Genomic DNA, 17,508 nt, shown 5'->3' with positions numbered 1-17,508 from the left:
TGAATGTCATTTTCTGTCAAATAACTTAAGGAATCTTCTTGTCAGTTGATGGTTCATATGTCAATCAATATACATGTGTATAAGACAATGATGACATTAAAACTTGGCATATATACAGAACAACAAATAAGCTCTAGTATTATTAGGTTAGAAGTACATGTTTAATGGGTTTTTTTAAAGATTGAGTAAATTACTTAAAAACCGACAACACTGTAAAAACAAAATGTAATCAGTCAATACATATTATAAAAAAAACCTGTGGGTTTTCAAAATATCAAAGGACTACATGGACTAAAGTAACAAACATACAACAGGCAAACTTTGTGTTTATATACTAGTATAATTTTTCTTACTTATTAAGCCAAGGTTCCGAAGAACTATGGTGCAGAGTTTGGTAATTTCCTGATCCCAGGTTATACAAGTTATAAAATATGTGCCTCTTTTGGGGAAAATAGGCCACTTCACAGTTAGTTCGGCCATATTCAATGTATGTTATGTTTTTTAAAGAAGTGGAAATAGTACGAGATTCTGGGAAATCTATATATCATGTTTCCAAGCATCTACTCTGTTTTAATGATGTTTTCCCATATTTTTTAGAACAATTTTACCTCCATTATAAAAATCTGCCACTTTTCAATATGGCCGACTTAACTGTTAAGGTGCGTATTCTAATTAAGAGAGAAAGTCACCAGGTACCAAGCATTTTGTCAAAAATATGGAAAGTGTCAAAATCACTAATTAAGTTGAAAACCACTTAAAACGATTTGTATTGAGTCTTTTTAAAGAATTGGTAGTTCAGAGACCCCAATTTATTGTGTTGCTATGGAAACCGGTGAAGACTTAGACCTACAAAGTGTTATCAACACCCAATTCTCAGATTTCAATAAAAATATAATATCATACCCCAACTGTATACAGGGGTGCTCATTTTTGCAATGTATTCAAACTCCTATAAAACACACCAACAAGTTTGGATTAAAAGAACTTTTAAGTTCACCCATTTGATGATAAAATGCCAAATCAACAATTTTGAATTCCTTATGTTACAGTTACATGAGCGTTTATATAGACCACCCAGATTTTATGAAATATACCTTGAAAATTTTTTATTGCAACATAATTCTGATTCAAATTAATTTTATAACATGGATCTAATTAATTTTTGAAAAACAAAATTAAATATTTCATTTTTGAAAAATTTACTATTTTTTTCATTTTTCCCGAACTTTTTGATATCACAGTGGCATAGTTTTGACAGATGCACGAGAAAAACTTATAATTTCTGAAATAACAAGTATGTAAGAAGGATAAAATGATAAAAAATACTTTGTGTTGAAAAAAATCAAGACGAACCAATATAGAGCTTTGTCATTCATTTTCCTACTTTTTTTCACAATTTCAAAAATGTCAACTTTTGATATTTTTTTTTTCAATTCAATTTTGATTTGCCAGCCAATTTTATTCTAATTTTGGTTAATTGGGTCCAATATAAATTGAGACATGTCACTCAGTAGGCTGGATGTGGTTGTAGATAGATTTTAGAGCTCTTTGAAAATTGCTAACTTAGCCAAAACCGAAAAAATTGCAAAATATGCTATTTTCATGTTGCCATGGTTACTAATTTGGTGCTTTTTAAAATAATTAGTAAGATAAATCTGAAATGGTGTATTCTTATACTATTTATGAAAATATACAGATTTATCTAAAAATGTATGTATTTTGAAATATTTTGGTTTAAAAATGGCTGCATTTTCATAATTTTGTTACCAAATTGATGGTTGCCATGACAACAGAATTTTCATACCTAAAAATAGTACAAATAAAAAATAATTTTTTTTTTGTTTTGAGCCAATATGAATGAAATAAGAACCAAAACATAATGATTTATTTTTTTTCACTTTCCATGTATTGCTTCGTGGCTTCTGACTTCTTCTCTTAACATAAATGTGAATTTGTATTCCTGTTTTGCAATAAACGTCCCACTCGAAAGAGGGAGAAAATATGGAATTTGGTAAATTCTCTAGTAAGTATATATGTTTCAATATCCATTTCAGATCCTCAGATATTGCTGACTAGATAACCACAGCACAAAAAAATGTAACAACAATTTACAAAAAAAAAAGGTCTTACTGTTCTACACATAAAAAGTTTAAACATATTGGGACTTTTCAGATGAGTAATGTAATTATCTATAATTCACAGTCTTTAAAATAATTTTTGCTATTCATACATTGTCCAAGTATTTAATAGTAGTTTTTTTTTCATTTTCATTTTCACTTTTCAAAGATTATACTCTAGCAAAAATATATGCAGTAAGTGGGGTGGGATTGCCAATAAAGATTTTATCATATTTCAAAATGGAAATTTTCCTAATAACATAGGATTTTGCACAAGTCATGCCATTTTGAACATCCATATATTCGTCATTTAAGTCTCCAGAAGGCTTACTTTTTTGGTTAATTGGCCAAAACCTCAAGCTGGTATATGCATTTACTAATATAATTGAGACTGGCTAGAATTCCGTGTATAGTTTGCATATAATTCCTAGCGATCCATTTGTGGTGATTTTTAATGGCAGTTTAATGGCAGTTTAACATTGAGACGTTTACAACACAAGGGCTTTGTTGTAGCAAGAACATAATCTTTCTGAACAGCATAGTAAACGATCATAAGGTCATCTGCAATCAGAAAACACTTCCAGGACGTTTTTGTTACAAAGACAATCGGCATTCATATGACAAAACAATGTGCCCATCTGTTTGCCGACTGATTCCTTCATTTTTTATGAGACAGACTTCGTACAGTTTTCTCATGAAATATGAAAAGAAGTTGGTATTTACCTTTTACTACACTTTCCGTTATTTAGATGATGTCCTCTAATTAAATAATTAAAAGTTTGGGGACTATGTTGACTGCATCTTCAGTTTGGATCAGATTTAACCTGTCTTTAAAATGTGTCAGGAACTGTCAAGATAAATTGGCTCCTAGAAGTCTCTAACAGGAGTAGTGTTCTAACCTGATACATATTTGGAAGTTTTAACTTATAACAGATTTGGAAGTTATATAACCCTAAGTTTATTTAGCAGTTCTAATCTATATAAGTTTTTGAAGTTATAACCCTAGAATAGTTTTGAACACCTCTACTATAGAACAGTTTTAAACAGTTCTACCTTACAACTGATTCTGACATTTCTACCAAAGAACAGTTTTGGACTGTTCAACCTTAGAAATGATTCTGAAATTTCTACCCAATAACGGATTCTGATAGCTCTACCATAACAGAGGTCCAGACAGTTCTATCTCTAGAACATTTTGGGCAGCTTTATCAATTATTCATTCTTTTAAATTATTTTCTGTCTTTATCTTTTTATTTCGTAATTGTGTGCCACTAGTGGAGCATGAACTGAAGTTACCAATCCGAAGCTCCAGATATCACCTGCGGTTTTATGTGGGGTTCCTGTTGCTCAATTTTTTTATTTTCTGTGTAGTGTCTCGCAGTTATTTTTTTTGGCGATGGTTTAAATTTTGTCTGTTTTAATCTATTAGACTTGTGATCTGTTATCATTATTTCCTTTTTCGCTCCGTCCCATCCTGCTACATGTGTTATTACCTTTTCGATTACACCTTTTTTTTTCTTTTTTTTTCATATGATATTATATATTATACAAATAACGTTAGTCGGATGGAAGAAAAATCCGATAAACATGATTGTATTATTGGTATGGGACTTTAGTGTCTAATTTATAACAAAAACTAAATCATTTGTGCAAGACTTTTGGTGATATTCCAATACTATTCTTTTTTATTTTGATCGTTACAAAACTTTTACTGAATAATGATTATGTCTCATTTTAAGCACTACTCCGAAGATTATAAAAAAGCAATGCTAATCACTGTTTAATTGGTCAAGGTTAAAAAAATGTTTACGTCATGATCAAATAAATGATGTCAACAGCCTGAATTAGACTGAATTGACTAAAAACGCAAAAAAAAAAAGCCAACACAAATATAGCTAAAACGGTTAATTAGTAGTCTATATTAAAACCATAAGATGTGTGCACAATACATGTACTAAAAGCTTAACTATAAAAGGCGATTGTTGATGGACCATTGTTTCTTACAAATAAATGAGCATTTCAATAATTTAAAAGTTAAAGTGAGAGTATTGATGTGATATACAGAATTATAGGGTATTGGAATTGACACTATCGGAATCTAGTAAATAATTGATTATATAAAATCAAAAGAACAAGAATTCTAAATTTCTGAAAACATCAAATGCTTTATTTTCTAAGTCATCTTCAACTTAATACAAATCGCCTTCGATAAGTCATTAACAGTTGATCAACCCATCTTTGTACATGTACACTCGCTTCCTTTTGGATTGATGACAGTAACCCATGGACAGCATACACATACATATGCAAGCGGTGATGTAATGTGTACATTGCCACAATCTGTGAATACCCTGTTTCCGTTTACCACTGCGACCCTAAAATTAGAAGAATCTCATAAAGAAGGTAATATATTTACAATTAAGATTACCAATAGAATTGTGTTCTATTAATAACAAATGCGAGATTAATTGATTGATTAATTGATTGGTTGGTTGGTGTTTAACGGCACTTATAACTCTATTATGCTATTTCGTGGCGGTCAGTTTTTATTAGTGGAGGAAGCCAGAGTATATGGAGAGACCAACCGACCCTTCAGTACCGGGCACCTTCAATACCGGGCCCCTTCAGTATAAAAAACTGACAATACTAGTAAATAATGATTGAGATCGAGGGTAATTGCTCCGAGCAGGATTCGAATTCACAATATCAGTATTGACTGGCCAGAGATACAGTAGTTCGACTACTCAGATCACTTGGACACCGAGGCCCCAACAAACTCGAAAGTATGAAACTTAATTAAACTATAGTGATAATATCGAATCAGTTGTATTGCAAAGCGTAATTTGATTAATGATATAAAATTAAAAAAGAGACATTTTTTGTGTTTTGCAATTTGTTTGAGTGAAAATAGAAAAACATTTCTAATGATGGAAGATATCAAATCTTGTTAAATGATGAGATGTTATAACGGAACTTTTTAATTGAAAGAGATGAGTTTCTTAAAGAATTGATTAATAGTACTCAAAATCTTTGGCCAACTGAATGTTTCATTAAATGCACACCAGAGATTTTCATTTTCATGATTCGTTTTTTAGAATATGACAAATTAAGAAGCTGTCAGAGTAACAGCAAACTGATTTTTTAATATTTATTTGTGGCCTGACATTTTCAATATCACAAAGAACATAATTGTTGAACGGTAAAAGTGACAATCATCAACATTGACTTGACCTCAATTTTGTCATCAGGAACAACATATTTGAATTTGAAAATATTTGGTTGAACATTTCATGATTTAAAGCACGGACATTGTTTGACAACCGCCCGCCTGCCTAAATGATGCCTTCCGGGATCGAAACAGGAAATGTAAAACGCATCCCCTATCCACATGTTGAACCAAAAAAACTAAGGATAATAATACTTACTCTTCACATATCTTAAGATAGTTACATGATCTTCCGGAATCAACACCGAAAACTCTTTTTGGATCTTGTCCATCGCAACCATTGTTCAGTGATTGAAATTGCGTTTTGAACCGTCTTCCTGAAATCAGAATAGACATTTGCAAACTCACATAATAGATAGAAATAGTTGATATTAGTTATGAAATTTAATGACTAATGGTGAATCTAATATGAACGTGGTTATAAGACAAACTTATCGCGATGACTTGTATAAGTACTATTTTCAAGATATATAAATATATGTATATAAACAAGTCTGAATTGAAAACTACGTTCAAACCTATGATTGCGTTGGACAATAACCGCGATTTTTATACGTGTGCATGTAAAACAAATTTTGTTGTAGAAGGGTCTTAATATATCACAAACAACATTTTCTAAAAGACCAAAAAAAGTGAAAAAGTATATTCAAACAAAACGCATTTGACTAACAGGTCGAACAACTGATGTTCTTTAACCCTGCTGACTGGCATTGGCGATTGCCAAATAAAATTGATCACAAGATGTAACAAAATGGATTTTAATATAAATAAAATACTAAACAGTAAACAATAAACTTGTGGCCAAGATGTTATGCCACAAACATCAGGTGTCAATACTTTTATGTACACCAGATCCGGATTTCAACAATAAATGCCTCTTCAGTGATGTTAGAGATCGAAACGGTATTTTGAAGGCCATATAAAATGTACCCTCAATTTTAGACAGACTCTTGAATTTAAATACTCAATGTAGGATGAACGCATCATATAAACCGGAGGGAAAATATGATACAAGCCCAAACAAAAACTATAAACAAGTCTAAATTGAAAACAACGTTCAAACCTATGATTGCGTTGGATAAAAACCGCAATTTTTATACGTGTGCATGTATAAAAAAAAATCGTTGTAGAAGGGTCTAAATACAGCACAAACAACATTTTCCAAAAGACCAAAAAAGTGAAAAAGTATATTCAAACAAAACGCATTTGACTAACAGGTCGAACAACTGATGTTCTTTAACCCTGCTGACTGGCATTGGCGATTGCCAAATAAAATTGATCACAAGATGTAACAAAATGGATTTTAATATAAATAAAATACTAAACAGTAAACAATAAACTTGTGACCAAGATGTTATGCCACAAACATCAGGTGTCAATACTTTTATGTACACCAGATCCGGATTTCAACAATAAATGCCTCTTCAGTGATGTTAGAGATCGAAACGGTATTTTGAAGGCCATATAAAATGTACCCTCAATTTTAGACAGACTCTTGAATTTAAATACTCAATGTAGGATGAACGGATCATATAAACCGGAGGGAAAATATGATACAAGCCCAAACAAAAACTATAAACAAGTCTAAATTGAAAACAACGTTCAAACCTATGATTGCGTTGGATAAAAACCGCAATTTTTATACGTGTGCATGTATAAAAAAAAATCGTTGTAGAAGGGTCTAAATACAGCACAAACAACATTTTCCAAAAGACCAAAAAAGTGAAAAAGTATATTCAAACAAAACGCATTTGACTAACAGGTCGAACAACTGATGTTCTTTTACCCTGCTGACTGGCATTGGCGATTGCCAAATAAAATTGATAACAAGATGTAACAAAATGGATCTTAATATAAATTTAATGCTAAACAGAAAACAATTAACTTGTGGCCACGATGTTATGCCACAAACATAAGGTGTTAATATTTTTGTACACCAGATCCGGATTTCGACAATAAATGTCTCTTCAGTGATGTTAGGGATCGAAACGGTATTTCAAAGGCCATTTAAAATGTACCCTCATTTTTTGATAGACTCTTGAGTTTTAAGAGTCAATATGGGATGAACGGATCGTATAAACCGAAGGGAAAATATGATACAAGCCCAAACGAAAAAATATAAACGAGTCTAAATTGAAAACTACGTTCAAACCTATGATTGCGTTGGATAAAAACCGCAATTTTTATACGTGTGCATGTAAAACAAATTTCGTTGTAGAAGGGTCTAAATGCAGCACAAACAACATTTTCCAAAAGACCAAAAAAGTGAAAAAGTATATTCAAACAAAACGCATTTGACTAACAGGTCGAACAACTGATGTTCTTTTACCCTGCTGACTGCCATTGGCGATTGCCAAATAAAATTGATAAAAAGATGTAACAAAATGGATCTTAATATAAATTTAATGCTAAACAGTAAACAATTAACTTGTGGCCAAGATGTTATGCCACAAACATAAGGTGTTAATATTTTTTTTGTACCACCAGATCTTGATTTCGACAATAAATGTCTCTTCAGTGATGTTAGGGATCGAAACGGTATTTGGAAGACCATATAATTTACCCTCATTTTTAGATAGTTGAATTTTAAGAGTCAATATAGGATGAACGGATCATATAAACCGGGGGGGGGGGGGGGATATGATACAAGCCCAAACGAAAAAATATAAACAAGTCTAAATTGAAAACTACGTATATATATTTGTGTGGTTTGGTTCTATAATGTTTAACGTATTAATAAAACTATTTGAGATAGACGACATTAATATTCAATATTTATATCATTATATTGATATCTTTATTTAATTGTATCAGTTATATATTGATATACACTTACCAGAAGAACTAGCTATGTTGAGTACTTCAGCGTCACTGGGTATGTTCTTTTCAATGTAAAGAGGATATTCAAAGCTTTCATAAAATGTCCTCAAGTCCTCTCCCAGTTCAACAGTGTTAACTACTTCTTCGCCATCAACATAATACATCTCCTTTATCACTGTTGCATTGGTGCTTGATATGCTGTTCGTGCCTTTGTTCTACAACACAAAACAAGTGAACGTGCATAATAATAATTCGTCAAAATAACAGTTGTTTATTTATGTGTCATTTGGTCGTCTCTAGTGGAGAGTGAGTTCATTGGCAATCATACCACATCTTATTTTCATTTAATCAACTTAATGCATATACCGTGCAATATGGAATTTTGTTGTTTGGTGATTCCTGAAAATATGTACTGCGAAAGTATTAGTCAATGCTTTGCAAAATAATAGAAGGTACAAAAAGCGTAATAAATCGTCGCAGAAGGACATAAAACACAATCTACAAAGATCGTGTCACAAAAGCTTTAAACAATATCAATGCCAGATATGGACCTCCATCATTTAAATGCATTTTATTGATTGAGGCTGCATGTATTCTGAAGCATAACATACTTTTGCCTTTTATTTGACGAAAATTACCTTGTACAATGATTCTTGTAAAATTTAACACTATTCGCAAACAGAAAGTGACTGCATAGCAGATGAAAACACGCTACAAGTCTTAATTATCAAGCATTTAGTGCAAACCAAATATGAAATCTCTCTTCCATACAAGCCGAGAAACTTTAAAGAAAAGATTATTTGTATGTAGGACTGTATGTATGTATGTACTGGTAAATTCCTCCGTTATCAGAAGAAACCCTCGAGAGCTGGTAGGGTAAAGTGAAATCCGCGTACACTTCATATTTGTCTTAAGGATTATGTACACTTGTGTTGATTCAATGCTAAACACATGGAATTTTTATAGAAAATCCACAGCCTTCATCCTTGTACTCTCATATTTGCCGATTTGATGACTGATAGATTATTGCATGCAGTGCTAGCATTGATTTCCCTAAAACAAGTTTATTATTGTGGTTATTGGTTAAAACAAATTAAAATATGGAACCAAATCAAGTACACCTTTAAGGGTGCGCTCGACTTTAGTGACTCATTACGAGGAATAATTAAATTTACAGGTTGGTTAGAACTTTTTGTAAAAAATAAACACTAGCACATCGTAGAAAAGCAAGTGAGTAATCTATGTTTCAAAATGTTTTAACAAAAAACTCTTTAATATAGGCTGTGGATTTTCTATACAAGTCTTGGTTTATTTGCCAAAAAGTACTCTTTTTCTATTAAATACAATAAACAGTAAATAATAATGCTTTGCATCAAGTTTCCCCTTGGTATATGTACAAAATGGCCTATCTCTATTATTCATTAGGTAGCAACCATTTGATTTTCTGGGGGGGGGGGGGGGGGGGGGCTATGGTTTTTTTATTCTGTACAAACTTTTTTTTTCGCCTGCGGCGAAAAACAATCTATTTTTTTCGTGACAAGTCGAAAACAATTTTTTTCTTTGAATTTTAGCATTACACATTGTGCACGTGACAGCTGAGGGTGAAACAAATTATTTTTTTCTCCAAAAACTGGAAACAAACTTTTTTATCCAAAAAAAAACCATAGCACCCCTCCCCAGATAATCAAATGGTTGCTGCCTTATATCTGTAGTTTTGAAATTTTGCACAAAAATGGCTACAGAAGGGGTCATAAACTTTAATGGAGATGTGTCACTACCGTTTTTACAACAATATTCTAAAGGACAATCCCCACCTCAACACAAAGGGAGTACTAGGACACCGGGAAGTCTGGTAATATTGTGGAGGAAAGCCGAAGAACTTTGAGAGAACTACCGGGACACTCTGCGGAAATAGACATATCGGAGAGATAGATTTTATCAGAAGATTTATCTCCATGTCAAAGTTGGGGGGCAACTTTGATCTACCTGGATCCTAAAGTAACCATTCTAGTTGTAACTTAGGTCTGGGTTCCTTTTACAATGAATGTTGTTAAAATGTGTACTATCGGAAAAAAGTGCCTGCAAGGCAGATCTAAAACTTTCTCACGCGCTGTAATTGATCGATATCATTGACAAACTAAATACCAAATATAAAATCAATAAAATAATCCCTTCCATACAAGCCAAGAAAAATTATAACCAATCCACAAACAGAAAGTGACTTCACAGTATACATAAAAATGATTTCATAGTACGATAACTTATCATTAAGTTGCAGACCAAGTATATAATCATTCCCTTCAATAGAAGCTAAGAAAACTTAGCTAAAACAAACTGACAACGCCATGGCTAAAAATGAAAAAGACAAACAGAAAAACAATAGTACACATGACACAACATAGAAAACTAAAGAATAAACAACACGAACCCCACCAAAAACTAGGGGTGATCTCAGGTGCTCCGGAAGGGTAGGCAGATCCTGCTCCACATGTGGTACCCGTCGTGTTGCTTATGTGATTACAAATCCGGTAAATAGTCTAATTCGGTAGGTCACATTCATGAAAGGGAAGGGGATTGTAGTTACGACGTAAGGAACATATCGAAAGTGTTTTACACAAGATCTTATGGATGGGCGGACGGAGGGACGGACGAACAGACAGATGGACATATTTGAGTGGTTACTAGACCCACTAGCCATCAGCGACGCAGGACAGAATTTTATCAGAACTATGATGTTTCAGAAATAAGAGCCAATCTTGCTCCATTAGGAACACTCCTCATGTTACTTGCCTTCTAAAAAGTTCTATACGTCTGTCAAAAGGCTTCTCAAATATTGAAACATTTCAATATTCGTTATGCTCAATGTTTCGTTTTCTTCGTAATGTTATACATACCCAGCTGTGTACATATGACTCTGTAACTTTACCAGCATCAGATGAAGTCTTTTTATCAATATCCCGTAGTCTACATTGACGTAAAGATGGAAGACATCTGATTTGCTTTCCCTATAAATAATACATTTTGTTAGCCTTTTATGTTCATATATTAAATAAAACAACGGTCATTCTTATCTGGTTACGTTTTAAATGTTTGAAACTAGACCCGTTTAGTCCTTCTTAATATTTTCTAAGTTTTTTTTAACACATTTTATATGGTCAATCCGGTTCTGCCAAGCTAATTGTCATTCAGTACTAACACAATTTACATAAAGCATAATCTAGTATAAATATATATAAATTTAATGCTATTTTACGAACTTTTTCTTTGATCCTACTGACTGACAATTTCCTTCTTCGCCACGGTAGAGTGATATTAAAAATTATCGCTAGAAAACTAAGTGTGCACGTCAATGAAATTAACAACATATTCTTGGATAGAATAGCGATAAACAGATTGTCATTGGTCATCTCAACTCAATAACTTTTCTTATTTTCGCCGTAATTGCTCATGCGAGAAAAATAATCTCGTTTAGATGACCAACGATAATCTATAAATATTAGAACTAAGATAGAAGATGCCGAAAAGCAAATTTTGAATTCGAACGTCTTAAAATATGGCATTGCATATATGTGATGTATAATGATAATCTTCCCGAGGTTCCATCCAATTCTTTGTCAACCTAAACTGTCTTCACAGTTTGTGTTACATCCTTCGCCATGATGAGCAACTCACTAATTCAGGTACACTAGCTTTTGGCATATATAGATTCAAATATACTTTAAAAAGTCGTTCTATGATCTTACCTGAATTAATACATGTATGTAAACTACTGCAATAAGCTATTTCATTTTTAATAAACAACCGTACTTAATAACCTATACAATAAACTTTTTTGTTGAAGAAATATTCGTTTTTTAAAACATAGTTTAGATTTCGAACAGGAACTAAACCTTATAAATATATTATTAGTATCTTTTTTCGTCATCTTGAATAGATGTGGTTGATTTTTTTCTCCAATTAACAATGCCATTGAATGCGTCGATATATGTGATATCGCTGACCACCATGCATACCAAACAAGTTCGCATATTTGCCCATTTGTTGTTTGGCAATATGTTTGACCTTGTTTCATAACAAACCTTTTGAAAATCTTGCATAAGATATGATTCGAGAACATCGTTGTGTGCTGGAGTATGAATTTTAACTATATTCTTTCCTAGATTGGTTTCTATATTTTCAACAAATCTAGCCTTCCCTTCCCTAATCTGGTAATCAAATTTCTGGAATTAAAAACAAATTAACTATAAATGATCTTTCAAATATAACATATTTTGATTGGGGTTATCATTAGCTTAACATTCTTGAATATTTTCATTTAGATTTGAAGGTTAAAATCAAAATGTCAATGTGTTAAATTTAAGCATAACAAGCATAAGGATCCAAAGTTAAATTTTTCATCTGAATAACTCAGTATAAAATACAAATTATTAGTATTATTACTTTCAATAACATAAGTTTGTAGAAATGCGTCGTAATAAATAAAATACGTACTAAATCGAATGCTGTAACAAATGAAACTAAAATCACACATATCTGTAGTCTTAACATTGTTACGATCTGTGCAATCTTTTATTAGCAATACTCTGAAAACAGAAACAAGATAAGAAGCGGCAACAAAAAACTTCTATTATTTATATAAGAATAAGTTAACATGAATATAACATAATGATAAAAGTGATACAATGTGTAAAAAATATGTTCATGTCTAAATAACTATAACTGCCAACTTTTTTTCGTACTCAGGACCTAAAGACATAAAGATAGAAAAAAATACCTTATAAAGCTATTTAGTTTGATGTTCGTGGTATTTAATGATATTCTGACACTAAATATCCTACATTTTAATGAGTGCTTACGTATCAAGTTACTGAGTGATTTAAAATTAAGGATTAGTACCAGAATAGAAGATCTTCTTCATATTCTGATCTTTTCCTAGATACTGACATATATTGACGACTTCAAACTAATTCTATGACAAAGGTTATGATTTCAACTTTCCAATTGTCAATTTCTCATTTCTCAACAGAAATATACCTCTCTGCTACATTGCATATCGTATGACATTTACATATGTCAGTTAAAATACGTTTATACACATATACCGACTTGATTAACAAGGGTGAGTTCCTTACATTAATACTAATACAACCAAGGAAAAAGAACGAAATAGACAGAACACAATTGTTACAGACACCAGCACAAGTGTTAAGGTTAAATTATACAATTTCCTTAAGGTTGCAATTCCTCCCGTCAATGCTTATTGCTTAGATAATTTTGACTGTTCTGTTCAAAAGAAGATAGACAGTAACCAGCAATACAACATACCAAAGACACATATAGTCAGCACACAGTTGTCAAAAATATACAGTATATTCAACTGTCTATTCAAAATCACCCCAGAATAGGAAAGTTCTTTGCTATAATTATTTCTTACTTTACAAAGATATAAACTGCGTTCTTACCATCTGTTTTTCTCAGTCATAAGGAGGCTCGCGGGTATAAGATTTTCAGAAAAAAAATAAACATTTATTTTTCATTCAAAGGAGTAGGTCCGGTAAGGACCGATTTTGGCCTCAAATTTCAGGTTATTCTGACAAAAGATTTTGACCACTTTTTAAACACTTAAAAGAGGGACGAAAAATACCAAAGGGGAAGGTCAAACTCATAAATCCAAAACAAACTGACAACGCCATGGCTAAAAATGAAAAAGACAAACAGAAAAACAATAGTACACATGACACAACATAGAAAACTAAAGAATAAACAACACGAACCCCACCAAAAACCAAGGGGTGATCTCAGGTGCTCCGGAAGGGTAAGCAGATCCTGCTCCACATGTGGCACCCGTCGTGTTGCTTATGTGATTACAAATCCGGTAAATAGTCTAATTCGGTAGGTCACATTCATGAAAGGGAAGGGGATTGTAGTTACGACGAAAGGAACATATCCGATATCATTTGTGAAACGGTTATTCCATAACGGTCAACCAACTCGTGATGGCGTCCGTAAAATTTACGAAGAGATGATTTCAACTTCACCATTTGGAACTCTTGGTTTAATAGCTTCCTTGTGAGCAGTAACCCTCTATCAAGAAAATCATGATAGGAAATGCAAGCACGGGAATATCGTATCAATTGGGAGATATATACCCCGTATGCAGGTGCTGCTGGAATGTTGCTACTTAGAAATGGAAAGTTCACAATTGGAAAGCTGAAATCATCTCTTTTGTCGTAAAGTTTTGTTTTCAACCGACCACTAAGTGTCTATTTAATTTGATTCAATTAGTTTATGTGAATGATTTTAACTGATATAGTCATTAAAAGCGATCCGATTCAAGATCAAATATGAAAAATCTACCAAATATGTCGAAAAATGTCACTTTTCAGATATTTTTTGTCAAAAATGGAAGTGGCCGCATCCGTGTTCATCCTCACCCTTTATATAATGTTATGTATTATCATCAAATACAACTTACATTTCAATATTAAGGATGAACACGAATGCGGCCACTTTCGTTTTACACGGAAACCGTCTGAAATTTAACTAAAATGCTAGAATTGTAAAGATTTCAGTAACTTAGCATGACTTAATGATGATAGTACCCGATATTTGTGCATTGTATTGTCAAAAACAGACCATATTTATGTAGCAGAAGCATTATTCTGTCCAATAAATAACTAAAAGTTTACATTTTAACAATTTTGTAAAACTGCTATATTTTGGGGCCAAAAAGGGGTCTTACTGGACCTACTCCTTTTATTAATTACCTTTAGTAGTTGGTACTTTATCATATGGTACAAAAATCATTCCTAAAAATCAATAAATCAATTCGTGTTGGACCCAGGTGACTTTTAAAATGTAGATATCATTGAAAAAGCTCAAAATTATCTCCCTTTGATGAAAAAATGTCATTTTTTGGCATTAAAATTGAAATATCTTTTTTAACTCATTGGTGACCTATATTTTTTATTGTTGCTTTCGAATAACCTTTACATAAACTACATAATTGTAAAATTTAAGCGATTTCTGTAATTTAGTTCTTTTTTAATTTCGATATTAACGCTTTTTCTCCTATAAGTTCAACAGAAAAATAGGACATTAATGTATGCTTCTTTCGAAAGATTCGACAGCTTGTGAGCGTAAGTGAACGGTGACCCCATTATTTTATTTCATTTTTCTACTAAGTATAAGATAAAGTTCATTTATAGAAAAATATAGCGAAATCCTACATTAAATAAAAAATTAAATTGTTGGTTTTTGTATGTATAATTTCTCTTTAACAGTCGAAATCCATGCGCAAAAATAAAATTAAAAAAATAGTGTTTAGCATGTTTTAATCTTATATTGACCTTACTTTTCTATAAGTTCGAGAGAACCATTTCCCTGAAATAATTTAAGTCACTTACCTTAATGATTTGTCAGGTTTCTGATACCAAGTTTGGGTCTGCAACTGAATTTATAGTAAATGACAGTATCCCACATAAGTTATAGCTTAATTTTTCTCAGAAATAATGTCAAGAGTTTTCTGAAAAAAGCATTTGGACGGTTTCGGTAAAAAAAAAAACCAGGTTATTTCTCATTTGAATATAATAACGTCATTGGCTTATTAGAAAACGAAGCTTATGTATATGTTTTGTTTGGAGTACTAAGTATACATATCCTCGATGAACACTACTTACTTTTACTTTTCGAATTTTCAGCTGTGTTTCCGAAAACAATTACTATAAGAGCAATCCTTAAGAATATCAAATTCACGATAAAAATCATTTGCCGTAATAAACGTTTATACATTCACTACAAATTTTAATAATCTGTAAAAGGCCTGCAATCTGTTCATTAGCTTTCATCTATTCTATATATATCATTTTGTTGTTGATTTACAAACTATTTAATTTGTACTTTTCTTAATAATGTTTTACTGGTTAAACTTTTAACTTCAATCAATTACATTTTAAGAGAAAAGGGAGAGGGAACTTGTCTCAAACTTTTAGTCTTTGTTGGAACCATTTCTGTTGTCACATGCTCGACTCCGGTTTTGGTGTTCGAAAAAAACCTTTTAGCGCGTATGTACCCGTTTCAGCGCTCAACTGGTACCCTGTTGCTTATTCGTTTCTTATTCGCTTATAATACGTCTGTTGTGGAAATACCCCTATTAGCGCGTATGTACCCGTTCAGCGCTCGACTGATACTCTGTTACTTATTCGTTCCTTAATCGCTTATAATACATTAGTTATACGTTGGACCTTTTAAAAGGAAATCTTTTCAATTTGTTTCTTGTCTCTGGTGGTAATTATGGGTTCTTAAAAGTGAAATAACCCTATCAGCGCGTATGTACCCGTTTTAGCGCCCGACTGATACCCTGTTACTTATTAGTTCCTTATTCGCTTATGATACGTTAGTTTTACGTTGCACCTTTTAAACAAATAATTTCAATAATGTTCTTGTCTCTGGTGGTCATTATGGGTCCTTACAGGTGAAACAACCCTATTAGCGCGTATATACCAGTTTCAGCGCTCGACTGATACATGTACCCTGTTACTTATTCGTTCTTTATTCGCTTATAATACATTAGTTTTACGATGCACCCTTAAATATTCTTCTTAATTTTTTTGCCTTGTCTCTGGTGGTAACTATGGGTTCTTGGACGGGAAATAACCCTAGTAGCGCGTATATACCAGTTTCAGCGCTCGACTGATGCCATGTTCCTTATTCGTTCCTTATTCGCTTATAGTACGTTAGTTATACGTTGCACCCTTTAAAAAGAAATCTTTTCAATTTTGTTTTTGTCTTTTATGAGGTCAATATGGGTCCTTACAGGTGAAATAACCCTATTAGTGCGAATATTCCCATTACAGCGCACAACTGATACCCTGTTACTTATTCGTTCCTTATTCGCTGATAATACGTTTGTTAAACGTTGCACCATTAAAAAAAAATCTAATTTATTTTTCTTGTCTCTGATGGTAACTATGGGTTCTTGGACGGGAAATAACCTTATTAGCGCGTATGTACCCATTTCAGTGCTCCACTGATACCTTTTTACTTATTCGTTCCTTATTCGCTGATAATACGTTTGTTATAAGTTGCACCCTTTAAAAATAATTCTAATTTATTTTTCTTTCCTGATGGTAACTATGGGTTCTTGGAGGGGAAACAACCCTATTAGCGCGTATGTACCCATTTTGGCGCTCGACTGATACCCTGTTACTTATTCGCTTATAAAACGTTAATTATACGTTGCACTTTTAAAAAAAAGATTTTCAATTTTGTTCTTGTCTCTGGTGGTAACAATGTGTTGTTACAGATGAAAACAAGAATGTGTCCACAGTACAAGGTTGCCCCACT

At 32.4% G+C, this 17,508-nt stretch overlaps 1 protein-coding gene across 1 annotated transcript; it reads right to left on the bottom strand.

Annotated features, from left to right (window-relative positions):
* Positions 1-4,262: 4,262 nt before the first annotated feature.
* Positions 4,263-15,674, bottom strand: LOC139512749 (uncharacterized). The gene is made up of 7 exons (XM_071300621.1): positions 15,570-15,674; positions 12,655-12,746; positions 12,243-12,383; positions 11,058-11,168; positions 8,180-8,378; positions 5,543-5,660; positions 4,263-4,492 (listed from the first exon to the last, which is right to left on the bottom strand). The coding sequence occupies exons 2-7, from the start codon at positions 12,709-12,711 to the stop codon at positions 4,345-4,347; spliced, it is 774 nt and encodes a 257-aa protein (XP_071156722.1). The 5' UTR covers positions 12,712-12,746; positions 15,570-15,674; the 3' UTR covers positions 4,263-4,344.
* Between the last annotated feature and the right edge of the window lie 1,834 nt (positions 15,675-17,508).

The sequence above is a fragment of the Mytilus edulis genome, chromosome 2 (assembly GCF_963676685.1).
Source record: "Mytilus edulis chromosome 2, xbMytEdul2.2, whole genome shotgun sequence".
Lineage (NCBI taxonomy): Eukaryota > Metazoa > Mollusca > Bivalvia > Mytilida > Mytilidae > Mytilus > Mytilus edulis.
This window is presented reverse-complemented; position numbering and strand designations above follow the sequence as displayed.